At 46.0% G+C, this 20,121-nt stretch overlaps 1 protein-coding gene across 1 annotated transcript in view; it reads right to left on the reverse strand.

Moving 5' to 3' along the window:
- The window catches only part of Nf1 (neurofibromin 1), a 193,328-nt gene that overhangs the window by 149,987 nt on the left and 23,220 nt on the right, over window positions 1–20,121 (reverse strand). Inside the window, exons 5-9 of the mRNA XM_072287355.1 lie at window positions 19,621–19,736; window positions 7,749–7,855; window positions 7,597–7,664; window positions 5,559–5,634; window positions 4,640–4,743 (exon numbers count right to left, since the gene is read on the reverse strand). Of these exons, the coding sequence (XP_072143456.1) occupies window positions 4,640–4,743; window positions 5,559–5,634; window positions 7,597–7,664; window positions 7,749–7,855; window positions 19,621–19,736 (471 nt within the window). The remainder of the gene's footprint in view (window positions 1–4,639; window positions 4,744–5,558; window positions 5,635–7,596; window positions 7,665–7,748; window positions 7,856–19,620; window positions 19,737–20,121) is intronic.

Consider the following 20,121-nt stretch of genomic DNA (forward strand, 5'->3'; position numbering starts at 1 on the left):
GTGGTATGACGACGATGACATATAGACAATGGGACGACGTTACTGAAGTGATGACGATGGTAAAACGACAGCGTCACAATGACAGCATGAAGACAGCAGTATGACAACAACGGTGTGACGACGATGCCATGATGACGACATGAGGAAAGGCAGATGATGAAGTTAGAATTGTGACAATGCAACGATCACAACAGCATCAAGATGATGTAACAAATGCATGATCACAGTATGACGACAGCACAATGACCACAATGGCATGACAACAACATGAGGAAAAATAGATGGCGATGAGCGTATGACAACAATGGCATGACAACAACTGTATGACGCATGACAACAATGACATGAAGAGAGTGGGATGAGAGTGGGAAGCTGTAGTTAAGATGATGGAACGATCACGATGGCATCGCGATGGCAGTGTGACAATGAATACATAACGACTGTTTAATGACAAAGGTGTGACGACGATGATGGCATGGCTACACTGCATGATGACAGCAGGATGACATAACTGGAATGATGAAGGTGCAATGACCCCAACAGCATGACTAAAGTCGGACGATGAAGTTAGAATGATGACAATGCAACGACCGCATACAGCGCCAAGACTGTGACATTGAATGCATGATGACAGTATAACGATTGCACAATGACCATGATTTTACTATGAGGCACACTGTAGTGGGGGACTCCGGATTATTTTGACCACCAGGGTTTCCTTAATGTGCCCCCAATGCATGGGATACGGGCGTTTTTGCATTTCGCCATCAAAATGTGACCACCGCGGCCAGGATTCGGCCCTGCGACCTTGTGCTTAGCAGCACAACACTACAGCCGCTAAACCGCCGCAGTGGGTAATGACCACGATGCCATGACAATGGCATAAGGACATTTGGATGGCGATGAGTGTATGACGACAATGGCATGACAACAACTGTATGATGGTGATGGCGTGACGATGACGACGGCATTACGAGTGGGATGACGAAGCTGTAGTGAAGATGATGGAATGACCACAACGGTGGTGTGACACTGAATACATGACAATTGTGACGATGAAGGTGTGACGATTATGTAGCAACAATGGCATGACGAGAGTGGGATGACATAACTAGAATTGCGATGATGTAACAACCACGACGGCAGTCTGACAACGAATGTGATAACTGTTTGACGATAGTGGCATGACGACGATAGCATGACGACAATGGCATGACGCTGACACAATGACCATGAACACGTGCCTAGTACTCATGGTCATTTGGTCCTACAAAGCTGGAATGACTGCAGTGGCTTAATCTGGTAGGCAACTTAAGCCACTGGGTCGTCGCAAGAGGCTAGGTAGAGAGACACATAGGCTAACAACGGCTGAAGTAGGCAAAGAATGCTGATTGCATTATTCGAAAGCTTAGCATTGCTTCTGCCTCATTCCTCAGGCACTCCACTACTTGAAGGACCCGTCATAAGAGGGAACACTCATTACAGCCTATTTTTGCTAAAGCAAACTCATTTAAGCACAGTTTCTTCCCTCAAACAGTAGCTGATTGGTACGTGCTTCGTGAATCAGTTTTTCGCTCTCCTGACGTGGAACAGGCCCTTCAAACTTTGTTTCTTCAGTAGAAAGGAAACAATTTTCTTATAAGGAATTTCAGTATTTATTGCTTTTTGTTTCTGCTCTGTCATCTTTTAACCCTTTGAGGGTTGATTTTTTTTCACCATATGCGACCGCCCAGGGTCGATTTTCTTTATTGCAAATTCCAATTCTTCTTAGGGAGTTACTTCGAAAAAAATTTACCGTAATTTTTCTAGGGTGACCGTAAAGTGAGAAAAAAATATTTTGTGTTGGTATATATGTACTCTTCATTCATGAATAACAACAGTAAAAAAAGGAAATAAACTTATCAGAAGTGAAAAGTTGATGCATTGTTATAGTTCAAGGCTTTGAAAATGCGCACACGAGAATATTTCGCAACCCTCAAATGTTCCTGCTCTTACAGTAATATTTATGTCCACAGCCTAATCGAACTGCCTAGGTGAGCGCACCCAAGAAAACTATGTGGTGTGTGTCCATCAAAAAAAGCAAAACGCGTGACAAACTTCCGCTAATCTTCATCTTTTCACCAACCAGAGGCAAACTGATATCGCGAGTCTCCAGAAAAAAAATAAAGAAAAGGAAACGCATGCACGGCAGCATCATCCCTATGTGCACCCCCATGAGCACTAAACGAGAGAGAAACAAGCGGTTGCCCTTTGAGCGATTAGTAACGAGATAGCCATCAGTTTTACAAGTGCAAGGAGCCGAAATCACCCGCGAAACAAAGCCCAAACTGCCATCCGCCCACGCGCACGCCAATGCACGAGCGGTATTATATAGACACGCGGGAGCGAACTAGTGCTAAAACAAACCATGCAACGAAAACCGAGAGAGGGAGGCGCACGAAAAAAATTCCCTGTATTCCCACATAGCGGCAGCCCGACAGAAAAGAAAAAGTTAGGAAATTGGCGTACTTTTTAAACATATAGACGGTGCCATAAATATACGGCATCGACCATTTGGGACTTTGTTCGCAGCGCCATATATTTACGTCATTGACCCTCAAAAGGTTAATTTTTTATTCTGTTGTATGTCACATGCAATGTAACTTTTTTTTTGATGTACATGCTGTTATGATTTGTGTTTTCATGTCTCTCCTGCTTGGGCCAATCTGACCTGCAGTACTGTGAAATAAGTTTCAAAGTGCACTGATCAAAACACCCTTCTTGAGTGATGTTGCCTACTGGCAAATAGCAGCTGCATATTGGAATCTGCTATATTACGGAATAAGGCAGCCCGAAAAGAATGACGAGAAGGCTTCTGTTGAAAAGAGTGTTTTAAAAAAAAGTGAGTGCATTCCACTTGCAAACTCCAGGTGCCGCACACGACTGCAAAATTTGACTAAAATGTTCGCAGCAGTGTATGCTATCCACGGAGTGAGCTTTTTTCAACAAGCCCTAGGGTTCGTTCAGCTACCCTTTAAGAAAAGAAAATGTCCGTTTTGGAACATCCAAAACACCTCACTCGAAACTTTGGTCATGGTGTGTAACAATGTTATTGCAAAGAGTGAGCGACGAACGTCCAAAGTAAAAAAACAATACAAGAAGACGCAGTTTCGCCTGAAAGGTGAAGCATCGATTGCGATAGCAAGTTAGTAGACAGCTATGCGAAGTAAGGATAGTAGTTTTATCGGCCGTATAAAGTTGTAAACATTAGCTTACTAACTAAATTAACAGGCACAGTGTCACGCGCACACGTAAACATGAACACTACTTGCTCGCTGACTTTGGAAAGCTGCTGCCAAAAGGTTGGAGTGAGGACGCGCGACAGCAACAGCGAGCAAATTGACTTTCCTGCTGTCTCTCGCTTCAACGTGAATTAAACATCAAAAGCACTGCGCATACAAAGCTACTGGCCCTGGGCACATATTGTCAACATTGCAGATCACTTTCAAGACACACGCACTTTGTCTACATCACAGACTGCTTTCAAGATACCGTGCCCACGTAGGCATGCACTTTGTCCACATCGCAGATTGGTTTCAAGGTAGGGCACCCACGTGGGCACGCTGTTAAGAGCAGCCACCGGTGTTCTTCTTGCTTTTTGCGCAAAAGACAGCGTGCTTCCGCCCCGCTTTTTCCCTCCATTGCACGCACGATATTGAGCCGCGATCATCGGTTGACCCTCGTAAGTCAGTTGCCAGCCCATGTCAACACGGCACGAGTCAGTTCTATACGCTCGAGTTTTACAAAAATTGCTGCTAATTTCGTCCACTGTAGCCGATTGGTTGTTGTAGCGCGGTCCATTAAAAGTGAACTTCCTTGCATTAATAAAATAGGTAGAACAAACTAAGGTTGAAATATGGTCCGTTGTATCCGAAAGTTTGTTGTATGCAAGTCCATAGTAATGAGCGTACACTGTGTCTGTGCGTGCGTGCGTGCGTATATATATCAGTGAAGCATAGAATTCCAGGATCCAGAACAGAAATAGTTCAAGAATAGACACACAGAGGAAAAATAACAGGACTTTACTGATGTTTCGGTCACGGAACCCGCCTTCATCACAGGCCGGTCCCACGGCTGAGGCTGAAACATCAGTAAAGTCGTTATTTTTCCTACGCGCTTCCATTCTTCAAACTACATATACATATATATATATTGAGTGCTATGTGTGGGTTTTATTGTTCTCACATATACATAAGCATTATTGTCTTCAATCTTTGTCTTCTTGTTCGGTCGCACACGTGCTTTTAAAATAAAGTTAGGTAAGTCAGCCTTCATTACAGTAGAGGTGCGGCATTTCAGCAATACATATTCATATATAATTTTCTCTCGCTCTCTGTTCCAGAGAAAGGAGGGCACTGTTAATCCTTCAGTGATTATTCCATTCAGTCGGCGTCACGTGGAGGGCAACCCAAGTTGGGTTGTGGAGAAGAATCCCTGCTGTACTTCTTTTCAGATTCACTAATACTGGCCTATACCATTTGCTACATTACACGAAGCTGATGAGGTGAACTATATCTTCTGTTGGAGGAGTAAGAGCCAAAGGCAAGGTGCTGCAATAGGTAGGGACAAGCAACAGCAACGCAGGCAGCCAATCACTCACAGGGCACAGGACCAGCAGCATGATCTGCAGGGGCCAGGCCTGGGCCCGCCGCTTGTTGTTCTCTGCAAAGCTGTCCAGCACATCAAACATGCGGTCGCACGCATCTGCAGAAAAGGATGGCAACAAGATGTTACTGCCTTTCCAAGTACTCATCCAAGTGCTTGGTAGAAAGCTGCGAGGCAAGAAAACACGCAGTGCAGACAGGCACCTTATGCCATTGAAATAAGATGAAAAAGAAAGAAGAGGCTATTTGCTGTTCTTTGCAATGTCGGCACAAATGAAGAAGACCGTGAAGACAAATGACGAAGACTGGTGTTTACCAAGGAATGACAGTACAGTGTGGATCATAGGGCATCGTTCCTTCAGTGAACATCACTGCTTCCTCTACGAGCACATTTGTAATTGCTCCAGTCATATCACACTGCCGGCCTATGCGAATGAGGCAGTGGAAATGCTTTATTATTAAGCTGTGCACTGCTAATGGGCATGTGTACGTGTCACATATAAAACATTCAGCGCCAGCGCATTTTTGTAGGACTAACATGACAATGCGGTAGCAATATGTATGCATGCCATTGAAAATGCTTCTTGAGCAACGAATACGATTCCTTGGCCAGAGATTTCCACAGGCAGTGCGCAGGGCTGATCCTGGACACAGTGAAGCTTTTTGCTACCAGCCTAACTTATTTTTTCCAAGACTGTCACAGAAAAAAAGAAAGGAAGAAATGAAAAGGTGTTTTTATTTCATGTGAAAACACAGGTGAGTTAGCATAATTGCAAGATAAAATGGTAATGCGGACTTCAATTATTTGGTTATGATAAAGACTCTTTGCTCTTACAACACAGACTGGTTTCTACGTTAACTAAACACCCTGAGGGCAGAACAAAAGAAGCATAGGAAAAGAATGCTGATGCTGACCTGCCAGCTCATCGTTGGGCTTGTTCTGTAGCTCCATAAACTCGTGCGGATACGTGTCCATCCAATTCCAGATTGCCTGCAAGCAACAGTGCACAGGTCAACCCCAGGCAGACACTTCGCAAATGATACGTCGAGTCAGGCAGTGCAGAGTGTGCCATCTCTTCCGTCAAATTCCAAAGGCAGATTCAGACTAGCCAACTGACTCTGTCGGCATGCATCTCTTTCCGGCATGTTGCAACGCCTGAAGATATACACAACTGAAGTGCAAGCCACATTTCCAGAGCAAGGAAGCAAGAGAGTGCATGGCCTGAACCAGTTCCAGCCTACTACGACAATTTCAGTACAGCTGTCTCAACTACTCCACAGCTGTTCGGGCTCAACAGGTGCTCAACAAGTAGGTGCTCCATTTCTGCCAATGAAAAACCTTTATTCAAAGAAAAAGTGTTTGTTTCTTTTTCTCTTTCACTCATTTCTTTCTTTCTAAAAGTAAACCTGCAGTGCCATACAAGCATTATTTCACAGTGGAATATAAGCAACAAATACAAAGGAAAGGAGTACCAGGAGTTATAGCATGCAATGATATGAGGCCAGTATTTAAATTCATATAAACAGACAAACACCAAGCAACTAACCGACTCGGAAGAAAGAACCTGAAGAGTACATGCGAGAATTATACACATCTAGCAGACGTGTTTTTCGGAAAAGCTCTCAAGCTGCATGTTCTCTAAAAAAATGTGCACCATACTGTACGTGCGGTGTCAATTGTCTCAACCTTATTTTATCCAAGGAAAGAGAGAAAGTACTTGAGACAATCACACTTTTCTTGCCCACCCTTGACCACACTCTCCCAATACAAGATTGCAAATATTTGAGTCTGTTTGAGATTTTACTGTCTTGTTTGGCCACTGCATTTAACTATGAGCAGCTCAATAATGCAAAAGGATGGACAGCTGGGTGAATTGGTATGGTGACATATTCTTGGTATGTAGCGCTAAGTGACACAGACGCAGACTAGAAGAAGACAGGACGAGCGCTAACTCTCAACTAAATCTTTATTAAAATATCAACGTGTACAAGTGACTGCAATAACCGTAGCAAACAAACACGAAAAGGTCTAAGGACTGTCAGTTAAACATATCAGAAGATAGGGAAGCCATAAAAACCAAACTAGAAAATGCACTACTTGAGATTGACACATGTGCTGAGAAGATATTGAAATTTCCTTCCTAACAGTGATGTTGATGCTTGGCTGACACAAGTCTCTAAATCTTTTTATGTGAAATGCCTCGATTATTTTGCATGTGGTTTGGCATCCGTGTCTTGAAAGGACTTTTCTGTCCTCAAACAAAGGTTTACAAATGCAATTAAAACAATGTGATGCTAGATGTGAAGTATTAGGGTTGTTAAGTGATTGTTTATGTTCCTTTAGTCTGATACTGAGGTACCTGCCGCTTTTCCACTAGAGTGGAATATGATTAACTATACCAATGTTACAAGGTACAAAAGGGGACACATGGCTAACACATTTAGTTTAGATTTATTTGAGAGTTGGCACTCGTCCTGCCTTCTTCTAGTCTGCATCTGTGTCATTTCGCACTACAAACCAAGAATATGTCACAGCTCAGTAAAATCAGTGAATTTGTATGCCAAACAAAACAAAGAAAGAGATACAAAGAGAGCTAACAGTGATGACTCATGAAATGTCAGGAAGGAAAAATAAAAAACTGGGGCTGCACTAACTCAAAACTATATACTCAAGCATGCGGAAAAAAACTGTTCTCAGAGTTCCCAACAAGAAAACAGAAAGCGTGCTTTGCTACAGTTTGCAAAAAAAGCCCGATATGATGTAGACAAAAAGGAATGAGAAGGCTACACGTCCTGTCCTGCTTATTACCCCAGGTAAACACCATACCAACTCACCCAGCTGACAGCATTTAGTGCTGCCTATTTCCAACAGGCATGACGTTATGTGGCAGAATGAGCGCACGTCAGCTGAGCATACTGCAAGAATCGACTCACGTCACAAAGGACCCCTTACCTTTTCTAAGTTGCTCATGAGGCAGAGATGGGCGTTCTTGCGCAGTGACCGGAACTTAGAGTAGATCTCTGCACACAAGAGAAGGAAAACAGGCAAGGTTAATGCAGGGACAAAGCGAACAGTGAGGAGACCATGAATGTGTAACTGCTCACCATTTAGTAGCTTGATTAGCCTGGTCACATCGACATTGATGTGCTGGATGAGCTCAATGTCACTGAAGTCTGTGGTCTCCTCGTTGGCATTGGAGAGCTCATGAAGCCTGCAGGGGGGAGTGCCGATCAGTCAGTTGGTCCTTTACCAAGCATGGGACGTACACACTTAGTAGTGCCATATTTACTTGCATAACATTCCCACTTTTTTTCTGTGGAGCATTGATGTGAAGTTTGGAGGTGTGATAATTATGCGGGAAAATTTTCTGAGAGAATGTTCAAGGTGCTAAATAAGAAAGTTAAGTTGCTGTAAATTGGGCTTCTCATGGCAGCCACTACAAGCTCGAACAAAGAATTCTTTCCAAACAGCCCTCTAGCGACATGCAGATATTCGAAATGGTTGGTAATTGATCCTGTTCGAAAGAAAACACTTTGAGTATTCAACATATTCAAGCCCCCAAAAAATTGCCGTTGCCGGTTTTGCAAGTCAGCTTCGCCGTTGTGTTATGCGAAGTGTTATGCAGCAAAGCATACAGACTGCATTGCAGTGAAGCATGTGCCATGCAGTGAACCAAATCAAAGTGCAGTGAACCATATGAAAAGTAATACTAAGGGGGCACTGTCACGGGGCCACTGCTGGTGCTTAGGTTACCCGACGGTATCAGCTCAAGTACCCACACTGTACTGCCTCTTTGTGCGTTTTGACAACACCAGCCAGCAAGTGGAAACCTCTGTATCTGCTACTAACCTGGCTAAGTGCCTAAAAACAGTGTATGAACTACAAATTTGATCAGGTAGGAAGCTTTGCAATGTCTTTAGACCCTCACTCTAATGTAGTTGTGTACCACCAGGATGCTTGAATGGCAAACTGGGTTGAAACCTGGCTTTCGAAGAAACAATAAAAATTTAAACACCAAGGAAACCATATGTGTCCTCAACAACGAAAGCTCCTGAAGATGCTCCTTCCACGTCATCACTGTGGAAAGACTGATAAGCTCCTCAACCAGCAGCAATTTTTACTTGCTTGCGGCAGCAATTTTCACTGTCACAAGGACAGGTTGAAAGATGTGTGCATGATGAAATTTCAGACCAAGAAGAAGATCCATGTGAGCGATAGTGTAAGCATGGCACCCAGTGTTGGCTTGGCTCGCGAAGAGATACCTGCGATAACAGAGACTAGTGTGACTAGTGAGCCGCTATTTTCTGTGTCCGAAGAAATTGCGACATGCAGGAGGGTGTCACTGCTTGCCGAGCATGTCAGGAAGCTATCCTTTCTTTATGGCAACATTACATAACTGCAGTTATGATACTGTATAAGCAAAAGTGTTGTACTAGAGAAGTTTGTGGACCCCAAAGCATAATTTTCCTGTACATTATTTGTAGTGCAATAAACTTGCCTTTTTTTTTGCACCTCTGGTTGGTGAAAAAAAATTGCCTTTACGCAAAACCAATAGTATTCGTATTCAAAGAAAATACTCGAAAATAAGGCACACCTTTAACATAACTTTATTCATTAGTCATGATGACAATCAGCACACTACACAAAACAAGAGCCAGAAAAACAAGAATGTAACAAGGACACATTCTTGGTTTTTGTCCCTCGTTTTGCATAGTGCACTGACTGCCATCACGACTGAACAGTTGCAACTCACCCAAATCACCACTCAGTTTAACTATTATTTATTAGTAACTATTTCATCTCAGAAACTAACTGTAGTTGATTTTTATGCCTCCCTAAGCAGTGATAAGACAGGAGCGCCTTAGCTGTGGTGATGGACTGTCAAATAACAGGTGAATAACCGGCCCATCACAGGTGCCGTTCTGTTACAGATCTCACACAGTCTGTGCAAGTTGTTTGTTCCTCATCCTGTTGGTAGAAATTCGTTGCCTGCAGTAGATGGTACATACTGGGTCACATTGATGACAATGTTGCGAGGCACTGCCAACTCAGACGCGCATTCCCGTTTACTTTAAAACCATGTGTTCACCCGACAGATCTACCTATGTATGCAGGACAATCGAACCACACAAATGCCTCGAGTTTAAAATTTTGGTGTCAGTAGTCCTTTAATAAACCCATGCCATTTATTACAATTTCATGGCAACAACGCACTCGAACTTGGCAGCAGACTGCCGGGGCTGCAAGATCCAGTCACAGTTCAAGAGGGTGCAAGTACTGTACTGGCACCGCAACCCAGTGGCACAAGGAATTAAGGAAGCATTCTTCATTTAAAAAAAAGAACGAGGCAAGATGCGTCAGCCAGCCATCTGTTGCCCTCATTAATGCTGAAATGACACTGCTGGAATGAAGAAGAAGTGTGAATCAATGATTTCTTGCTTGAGTGAATTTTTTTTCCTTCTCCCTGTTTATTTACTTTTTTTCATGTGTTGCTCCTTTGTATTTGACTGAACATGTGTCATGCAGAAGCATATAAGCTGTAAAAATGGGCAGCGACACGAATAAATTTGATAGTTGATCGTCAGTGCAGTGTTCATGTCATTCTTCCGTCTTTCTCCTTTCCTGTTTATTTTGCTGTTGTTAATAATGGATCGGTAGCAGTAGCAACCGTGAGCCAAGCAAAGGAAAGGAAGAAGTGTCAAACTTGGCACCAGTTGTTCGAACTGCCTGACAGGTTTTGTCGTATGTTTATCACTACCATTACAAACAATATCAGTAAATAACTGCAATCGCTATAAATAATGAAGCCTGTCCTTCTGAAACTGTGCTGTTGCCACATTCTATATGACAGTGAGCACACTAGGACAGAAAGCCACCTCAAACTAGGGTGCCAAAGGTGGCTCGATGCTACCACAGTAGTTTAAAGGGTGATCTCGCAAAGAAATGCAGGGCCTCTGCGACTGTCGGAGTGACAGCAAGAGTATTGGAGGCCATGCAGTGCTGCATTTCGTTAGGGCGGCAGTTGATTTGGCAGTGGCTGCATGGCGTACTCTCCCCACTCCGAGGCTGAAATGGCGGCGCGCTGAAATCCCATTATCCCTTCAACTCTTTCGGGACCGTAGAAGCAACAGGCAATTCTGATGGGTGCCAAATTATGTTTTATTACAAATAGTCATTGTGCTATATTGCTGTAACATATATCAAAATGTAGCTAATTACATGGTCTTTCAAGCATAAAGAAATATAAAAGTGATATATAATTTTTAGAAAAAATTTCAAATTCAAGATTTGCTGAGAGAACAACACAAAGAAGTTGTAAAAGGCATGGATATACGAGTGAAAAAACATTTTAAAAAATCCAAGATCCACAAAGTGTGCTACTTGCCTCGATTCTTATGAAAATTTGGCACGCCTATCTACAACTGTCTTTTTTTTTTTTTTTGCACTCTGGCACCAGTGGTCAACACCCAGTTCCCACGGTTCTTGTGCCACTTGACAAAACAGTTCCAGGCAGTCGTAAAACACAAATTAACTTTGCACGTGCTGCAAAAGACATTCGTTTTGAGTTCAATTTTCTTCTGCTCATAGCACAGCTTGCAATTTTTATATTTTGCCACTTTTCCCAGCTTGTGGAGTGCGTGTTTTGCGAAGGGTGGTGGAGGCGTGTGTGCTTGCTTGGTACCGTCAAGATTCAGAAGCTGCTGAATGAGCCCTTCTCTAAAACCGAGGTGGTCAAACCTGGCAGTGCGTGCCAGCTCAGGCATCTCTGGGTGGAATGTGCGGTGCGCTTGGGATTGTATAAAACTGTTCCCACATGAAATATTGATGCAGTGGAAGAACAGTCTTCCACCACCGCACGCTCTCATTAGAACATTACAATAGCCAATCATTAGATCTGACTCATCAACGCCTAGCACACCAGCATTATAATCATGGATCAGCAGAGGCTTTGTCACAGATATCGGAGTCCAGGAACTTTGCCTTTTTTCCCTCCTTTTTGCGGTGACCGTATCATTTGCTTCATGAACCGTGCTCATCATGTTGACAACACGCTGGTCTTTCCACTGAAGGTACAGGATGTTATGATCGTGCAACCTTCGAAAGTCGCCGTGATTAGCAATTTTTTCCCCATCGTGGATCTTTCAGTTAGGCAGGAAATCCTCGGCAATCCTTGCGCGTGGTTCTGCAAGCCAATGTTTTTCGGTTGAGGAAATGGCTAAACAGGTGCGTAGAAGTGCAAAAATTGTACAAGAAAATCCTGTACTGCTGATCAAAACATTTGTCACACAGCTGGCAAACTACATCGAAAGCCAAGTCATAGTGGTGCCAGGGTCAGCTAGGACCCACAGCTTGTAGCCCCATTTTGCGACTTTATCATTGATGTACTGTTGGATGCCTGACCACCCTTTCTATTTGACCATGCGCTCATCCATGGAAAGATCACGATGTGGCTGGAAAAGATTCGCCGACTCTTCGTTGATGTGCTCCAGAAACCACCACATGTATCGGAGCTTTCCTCTTGAATTTTGACTGACATCGTCCAAGTCTGCAACATGCAACATTGCAAGGAGAGCTATAAACCGGCATCACCACATGATCCATGGTGGGAGCAGACCCCAGTGTAAAGATTTCCCACATTCCAATAAAACTTCAGCCGGAAAACATTCACGACACCTATGTAAATTACGAGTCCAATGTACTTTAGCACTTCATTTGGGGTGACTTCTTCCCAAGATCTGTTGGAACAAGCATGCATTGGTTTCTCCAAAATGCGAGTCCAAGCATATTTATTAGCGTTTTCGCAAATGGCTTCAAACACATTCGTCAAGAAAAAAAGAAGGAAGTCCGGAGCAAATAGGAATTTTTTTGATCCGCTTCTGAGTGCTACGCCCACATCAGCATCCAAGTACACGGCGGGTTCCAGTCTAGGCGAAAACTCAATCCACTTCTGTGCTGGCGGCAGGAGATCATTCCTGTAGCTTGTTGAGACCCTACCAAATAAAGATAAAACAATGAGAACATACAGCGAGCTTGTTTACCTACTTCAGAGAGAACTGAATGTGGAACTATGCTCAGTTTCAACTGCTAGATGAAGTACCAGGTTCGTCATCGCCCGAATCAGTGTCCGAAATCAAATCGGGGCTGCCGAAGTCATCTTCAGGCTCTTCGCTGCTCGGTTCATCGAAAAAATCCATTGCCGAAGCAGCGGAATCACGCGATTGACGTCTCTTCGAGTAAACAGACAAGAGCACAATGCCATTTTTTTCTGCATCCACCACCGCCGCACTCTATAAAATGCTCTCTCACGTATCGCCGCCTGAGGGAAAAAAAAGATAACTACACCGGAAACGGGAGTCTAGTTCACGACAACCTCCTAGATGGAGCTACATGTCCCAGTGCGCAGAAATTTGAGCTTTGCAGCGCATGCAAAACCATCGATCATATATGATCGATGGCCTATGGGTGCGGTCCCAAAAGTGTTAATCTAACAATGCCACCTCATTCCGTTACACCGAATGGCCTCGTTCAAATATGGCTAGACCAACAGTGGCCTTAACCCTTTCGCTGTCGGACCTTTCTGGCCGTGACGCACCCCCAGTGTCGGCTTGGTTTCAGGGAACGAGCATAACAGGGAATGAACATGGCAATTTATTTTTGATTATGATTGGTATACAAATAACATAGTCAATGCTATATGCACATTTCAGTGTTCTGCAGCTGCTGTTAGTAAACATCATCATCATCATCAGCCTGACTATAAAATCCGTTCAACATCCGAATCTGACGATGCGGAACCCTCTTCCTCGCATGCGACTCTGTCCGAGTCCGAATCCGAGCTCGGCTCGTATTCTAAATCGGAATTGAGCCACCGCACCAATGAGCAGACGAAGGTCCCGCGCGCTCAGCCATCCGAAAGTAACCGCGCGCTGGGAGGATGCGCTTTCAATCGCCCGCACAACGGAGAGAAATGGGACGTTGCGTGATCCAGAAGACAGAGGGAGATGGAAAAAGGCTGAACAAAGTTCGAAGGGCTTTACGTTTACTGCTGCAAGTCGGAAGCGAGGGTTCGGCGAGAGAGCGAAAGCAGCAATCGAGTCACCCTTTTCGGAGAGGCAACGCACGTGCGCCTGAACTTGACGCGGCGTAGCAGACACACCAACAGAAGAAAAATAAAAACCTTCAAACGAGCGGAGATGGCAGAACAACCCTTGAACCCATAACCACACGCGCGCGCATGATCCAGCGAACGCGGAGCCACCGCGCCACTTAGCAAAGAGAAAGCGGGGAGTGGCAGTCGCACTGTACTCTTCAATACATGGGTTAACACAGGTCGGGGAGAATATACGAACTTGTAGAAAGAGTCAACAGATGGTGTGGCCAATTCAGGAGCGCCAGCTTTGCGCTCAGGCGCGAAATTTTGAACGCACGATAGAGAACGTACCGGTATGTCAGTGACACCGTGGGGGGGAAGCGCGATGACGTATCGGTACGTCCGTGACAGCGAAAGGGTTAATGTGCAAGGATCCACCAGTTCAATTTCAGAAGGATATTTTCTTCAGCTATACAACCGTACCAGATGTTAGAATTCCATACACTGTACAGCTTGGAGACTTCGTGGTTGAAGATTTGTTGCACTAAGTTCATCTTGTTAATTGAGACTTAGTATTCCTGCCATCAAGAATTTGGCTTTCCTGCACCGCTCAGTCACTGGTGGACAAGCTGATTCGCATTTTTTTAAATCTCGTCTAATATTTGAACCATGGTTCTCAGTAGAATGCAAAATGCTTTGTCAAGTTAGAAATTATAGCGGGAGGGGGGGGCTGGCAGGAATTGCATTACATATGTACAAGAAGAAAGGGGGTTAACCGAGAGGCCCAATTTTTATTAATCATATTGTTACGGGGATGTTGAGAGTATAAGACTGTATTTACAATGTATATACAAGCAGAGTCAATGGGGTTAAAATGACTGACTAGTACAACACGCAGGAGCCAGCATCTCGCGATCTTCTTCCTCTCTCCTTTCAACCTTCCGTAACGGGACCCCCGGGTGGTGAAGCGCCGTCTCGGCGCATGGTAGGCGAAGAACTGCGAGCGAAGTATGGCTTCAGCCGCGAAACGTGCACGACGTCAACAGGTGGCAGACTTGAGGATGGATGAAACTGTAACGGCGCGATCTCGTAGTTGACGTCGTTAACTTGATGTAGGACTTCATAAGGCCCTGTGTAGCTAGAGAGAAGCTTCTGGTAGAGGCCAACCAGACGACATGGTGACCAAAGCAGCATCCAAGCACCTGGGACGAACTTAACATCGTGATGGCACCGGTCATAACGCTCTTTTTGTATATGCTGCAAGGCTAGCAAACGTGACCGGGCGACTTGACATGCCACCTGAGCGCGATCGATGACATCACGAGCATACTCAGCTGCAACACGTGGCAGAGAAGGGAGGATGGTGTCAAACGGCAATGTGGGGTCACGACCATACAAAAGATAAAAGGGTGAATATCCTGCGGCGTCATGTCTGGATAAGTTATACTCAAACGTCACGTAGGCCAGCGTAGCGACCCAGTCGCGGTGATCGTTGCAGGCGTACACTGACAGCATCTCTGTGATTGTTCGGTTGAAACGTTCCGTAAGACCATTCGTTTGTGGGTGGTAGGAGGTGGACAGCTTGTGCTCAGTGGCACAAGAGCGGAGGAGGTCATCAACTCGAGATAAGAACGAGCGGCCGCGGTCTGTAAGTAACTGTCGAAGTGCACTGTGGTGGAGAATGACGTCGTGGAGGAGAAAATCGGCGACGTCTGTTGCGCAACTAGACGGCAACGCCTTTGTTATCGCGTAGCGTAGCGTGTCGCGTAATCAGTAGCGACGGTGACCCACTTATTCCCTCTAGTCGCCACCGGAAAAGGGCTAAGTAGGTCAAGGCCTACGAGAAAGAATGGTTCAGAGGGAACTTCAATTGGATGGAGTCGGCCGACCGGTGGCAGGGGAGGTTTCTTCCGGCACTGACACAATTCGCAAGTTGCGACATAACGACACACAGAGCGGTAGAGGCCCGGCCAGAAGAACCGGCGTCGTACGCGGTCGTATGTATGCAAAACTCCAAGGTGTCCTGCCGTCGGTGCATCGTGAAGTTGTTCGAGAACGACGGGTCGCAGGTGACGAGGAAGGACAAGCAGCAACTCAGGGCCGTCAGGGTTGATATTGCGGCGGTAGAAGATGCCGTCATGCAGTACGAACATGCAGCACCTGCTGTCAGTGCTGCCAGATTGCACTCCGGCCATGACGGACGGTAAGGATGTGTCGCATTGTTGTTCAGCACGCATGTCGGTCCTGACAAAGCCATCACACAGGTCACCAGGTCATGCGCAACAGGATCAGGAGGATCCACAGGGTGACGCGAGAGGCAGTCAGCGTCCTTGTGAAGGCGTCCAGTCTTGTAATGGACACTAAATGAAAATTCCTGGAGCCGCAAAGCCCAGCAACCAAGCCGTCCTGTCGGGTCCCGGAGGGATATGGCTAGCAGAGTGCGTGGTGGTCTGTGACGACCGAAAACGTGCGGCCGTAGAAATATGGCCGGAACTTGGCGACAGCCCAAACTAAAGCCAAGCACTCCCGCTGGGTGGTGGAATAATTTCTCTCAGCAGGTGACAGCAGGCGGCTGACGTAAGCTATCACACACTTGCTACCATTCTCTGTTGGGCAAGAACAGCACCCCGATGCCATGGCCGCTTGTGTCAGTGTGGACTTCGGTCGGTGCAGATGGATCAACCCGATGAGAGCGGCAAACGCGTCAGCCTGCTCCGGGCCCCATGAGAATGGCATGTTCTTTATAGATCTGTCAAAGGCCGAGCAACGTCGGCGAAGTTTTTGACGAAACGGCGAAAGTAAGAACACAGGCCGACGAAGCAGCGCACATCAAAAGCAGAACGTGGCACAGGGAAACTGCGTACGGCGTGAACTTTTTCCAGATCTGGTTAGACACCGGATCCGTCAATGAGGTGTCCCAACACAGTAATCTGACGGCACCCTAATTGACACTTCGTGGAGATCAGTTGGAGGCTGGCTTTTCGGAAGACCGCAAGAATGGCAGCGAGTCGAGTAAGGTGGCTGCCGAACGTGGGGGAAAAACAATAATGTTGTCAAGGTAACAGAGACAGGTGATCCATTTGTAGCCTCGCAGAAGAGAGTCCATCATACGTTCAAATGTCGCAGGAGCATTGCATAGGCCAAAGGGCATGACTTTGAACTGATATAAACCATCAGGTGTGATGAAAGCCATCTTCTCGCGGTCCATTTCATCAACTGAAATCTGCCAGTAGCCCGAGTGAAGATCAATGGACGAGAAGTATTTAGCTCCGTGCAAACAGTCCAAGGCGTCATCAATGCGTGGTAGTGGGTAGACGTCTTTTTGGGTGATCTTGTTTAAATGGCGATAATCGACGCAAAAACGCCAAGTACCATTTTTTTTTTCACAAGGACGACAGGCGAAGCCCAAGGTCTGGCTGATGGTTCAATAACCCCTTTGCGGAGCACTTTGTCCACTTCTGATCGGATGACTCGACATTCAGCATGCGATACACGATAGGGACGTCGACGAATAGGATTCGTGTCTCCAGTGTTGATACAGTGGTGGACAACAGATGTTTGTCTTAAAGGCTTGTCGCCAAAATCAAATATGTCAAGGTATGATTCGAGGAGGAGACGTATGTCCATGGCCTGTGCAGAGGTGAGGTCAGGTGCAATCATCTTCGCCAAGTCATCCGTTAGGGAACCAAAGCTGTGAGCTGCAATTGGTGCCAAGATACCGATCTCGGCATTCAGACTTTCAATGTCAAATTCGGAATTATTCGATACGCTGGCCAAGAGCATGCCGGCTGGAAGCACTTGAGGGCACAGGCTGAAATTCAGAAGCGGAAGAACGACGCTGTTATTAGTAATAGTCACCAGCGTATGTGGAAGAACAACGTTCCGGTTCAAAGGCGCGTTGATGATGGGGTGAAGTAGATATTCACCATCGGGAATCTGTGACTGTGCGGTCAAAGCGATGTAAGTGACTGCCTCGGGTGACAGACGCACATCTTGAAGCGAACACAAGTGCGGTGGAACGGTGGCGACTTGAGGCAGTTCCAACTGAAGAACGCCGGTCGCGCAGTCGATGAGAGCGGAATGGTGGGATAAGAAGTCCAATCCAAGGATAATGTCGCAAGCACAGTTGTCGATCACAGCAAAGAGAACAGAAGTAGGACGGCCGGCTATACTTATGTGCGCAGTACATATTCCAAGCACAACTAGCACGCCACCATCGGCCACACGAAGCACTCGGGCAGCTGCTGGGGTGAGTACCTTCAAACGTCTACGTAAGCTAGCATTCATCACAGAAACATGGGCTCCAGTGTCGACGAGTGCTTGGACAGGTACGCCGTCTATTTTAACGTCAATTACGCTTCTCCTGGTGGGCACAGACAGAGGATTTTCTGCAGTAGTCAGCAATGCAGCACCACCTCCGAGGGCTGCATTTCTTAGTTTTCCGAAAGGGTGCGGCCAAAAGCCACAGGGGACGAAAGGCGACGTGGCTACGCAAACGGGAAGATGGCCGACGCGTTTGCGGTGAGCGAGACTGGTGTCCACGTGGCGATGGCGAGCGACTGTACCATGTGTTCCTAGCAGAGTTGTCAGCGCTTGCATGAGGGGAATTGAAAAAGGGGTAGCATCAGGGCTACGTGAACAGAAAGCTGTGGGCGCCATCGCGTCCAGTTCACGTCGAACGATCCACACCACGTCCTCTGATGGCGACGCATGCTGCTGTGCGGGCTGATCTTCACACGTCGAAGTTGCGGCAGTGTTGGGAAGTCTGGTGAATGGGTGCAGGACGCGTCCGCTTTTGGCCTGCTCGAATTGTCAGCACTCTTTGATGATAGCATCAACTGTAGAGCAGCTTTTGCACATGAGTAGATTAAAGGCGTCGTCAGCAATTCTCTTGAGCGCATGCCCTACCTTCTCAGATTCTGTCATGTCGTGATTGGCTTTACGACAAAGCGCCAGCACATCCTGGATATACGAAGCACAGGGCTCTGTGGGGGATTGGGCACGAGACGCCAGTTCCTGCTTTGCGGCAATTTTATGGCCGGCTGGTTTGCCAAACACATAACCCCCCACTCTTCAAAGTCGGCGCCATCAGTCACGCATAATGTTCCGGGATCCTTGGGTTGCACAACCACAACCGAAGGGGACAGCGACGTAGCGGGCGATGGTGACGGAGGCGGCAACAATGTTGATTCCGAGTGCTCACTGTCATTCATGGTGGGGACGGTGATGCGACGTCCTATGCGGAGCTCCGTTCCCGGCCGTGGTACCCCGCACCTCCCACCAATATTTTACGGGGATGTTGAGAGTATAAGACTGCATTTACAATGTATATACAAGCAGAGTCAATGGGGTTAAAATGGCTGATTGATTTTAGTACAACACGCAGCAGCCAGCATCTCGTGATCTTTTTCCTCTCTCTCTTCTTTCATCCTTCCAAAACAATATCATAAGAAGCCACCAAAAAGACACCAAAGACAGCACAGGGGAAATTACTTGTGGTTAATAACTGAAATAAAGAAATTATAAATATATGGAATTGAAGATGGATGAAAAAACAACTTACTGCAGGTGAGGAACGATCCCACATCTTCGCATTACGCGTGCGATGCACACGCTCAATTGGTAGAGCATCGCACGCATAATGCAAAGACGTGGGATCGTTCCCCACCTGCGGCAAGTTGTTTTTTCATCCACCTTCAATCCCATTAATGTATAATTTATTTGTTTCAATTAGTAAGTACAAGTAATTTCCTGTGTTGTCCTTCGTGTCATTGTTTGTTGAGTTCTTATGACATGACTACATATATACAGTGACACAGCACTAATGAGACAAAATGAGCAAAGATTAACCTGATGATGGATAAAAAGGAATGCACTCTACTTGCCTGCCTGAGATGCGGTTGAAGACGGCGTTGAAGTTGTTGAGGCTGAGGGCAAAAAGAACTTTGGAGGCCAAGTTCTTGAGTGGCACCACCATGGGGCTGTCTGGCATGTCTATGAACTGCGAGTAGACAGCACAGCATCAGCACATCGGTGCAGGCCAAGCAAATCCTGCTTGAGACTGCACAGCTGCAGCAAGCAGTTAGAACTCTACAAATCGTATCACATTAACAAGGACGGCACCACATGGAACAAGACAGGAGTCATGCTTGTCCTTTCGCACTTGTCCTGCCTTCTTCATTGTGGTGTTGTCCTTATTAGCATGACACAAACTGTAAAGTATGAACCAACTAGCCCAGCACTGTGCATTACTAAGAAATAGTTGAAACTATAATGGGGCAGCAAACATGGATGCCTGTCATAATATATTCGCTTTGCATCATGCATCAACCGTGAAAGAAGATGACTAGTCGGTACGCAGTAGCAAGCCACTTCTAAAGTTGAGA

The sequence above is a fragment of the Dermacentor andersoni genome, chromosome 3, assembly GCF_023375885.2.
Source record: "Dermacentor andersoni chromosome 3, qqDerAnde1_hic_scaffold, whole genome shotgun sequence".
NCBI classification, from domain to species: domain Eukaryota; kingdom Metazoa; phylum Arthropoda; class Arachnida; order Ixodida; family Ixodidae; genus Dermacentor; species Dermacentor andersoni.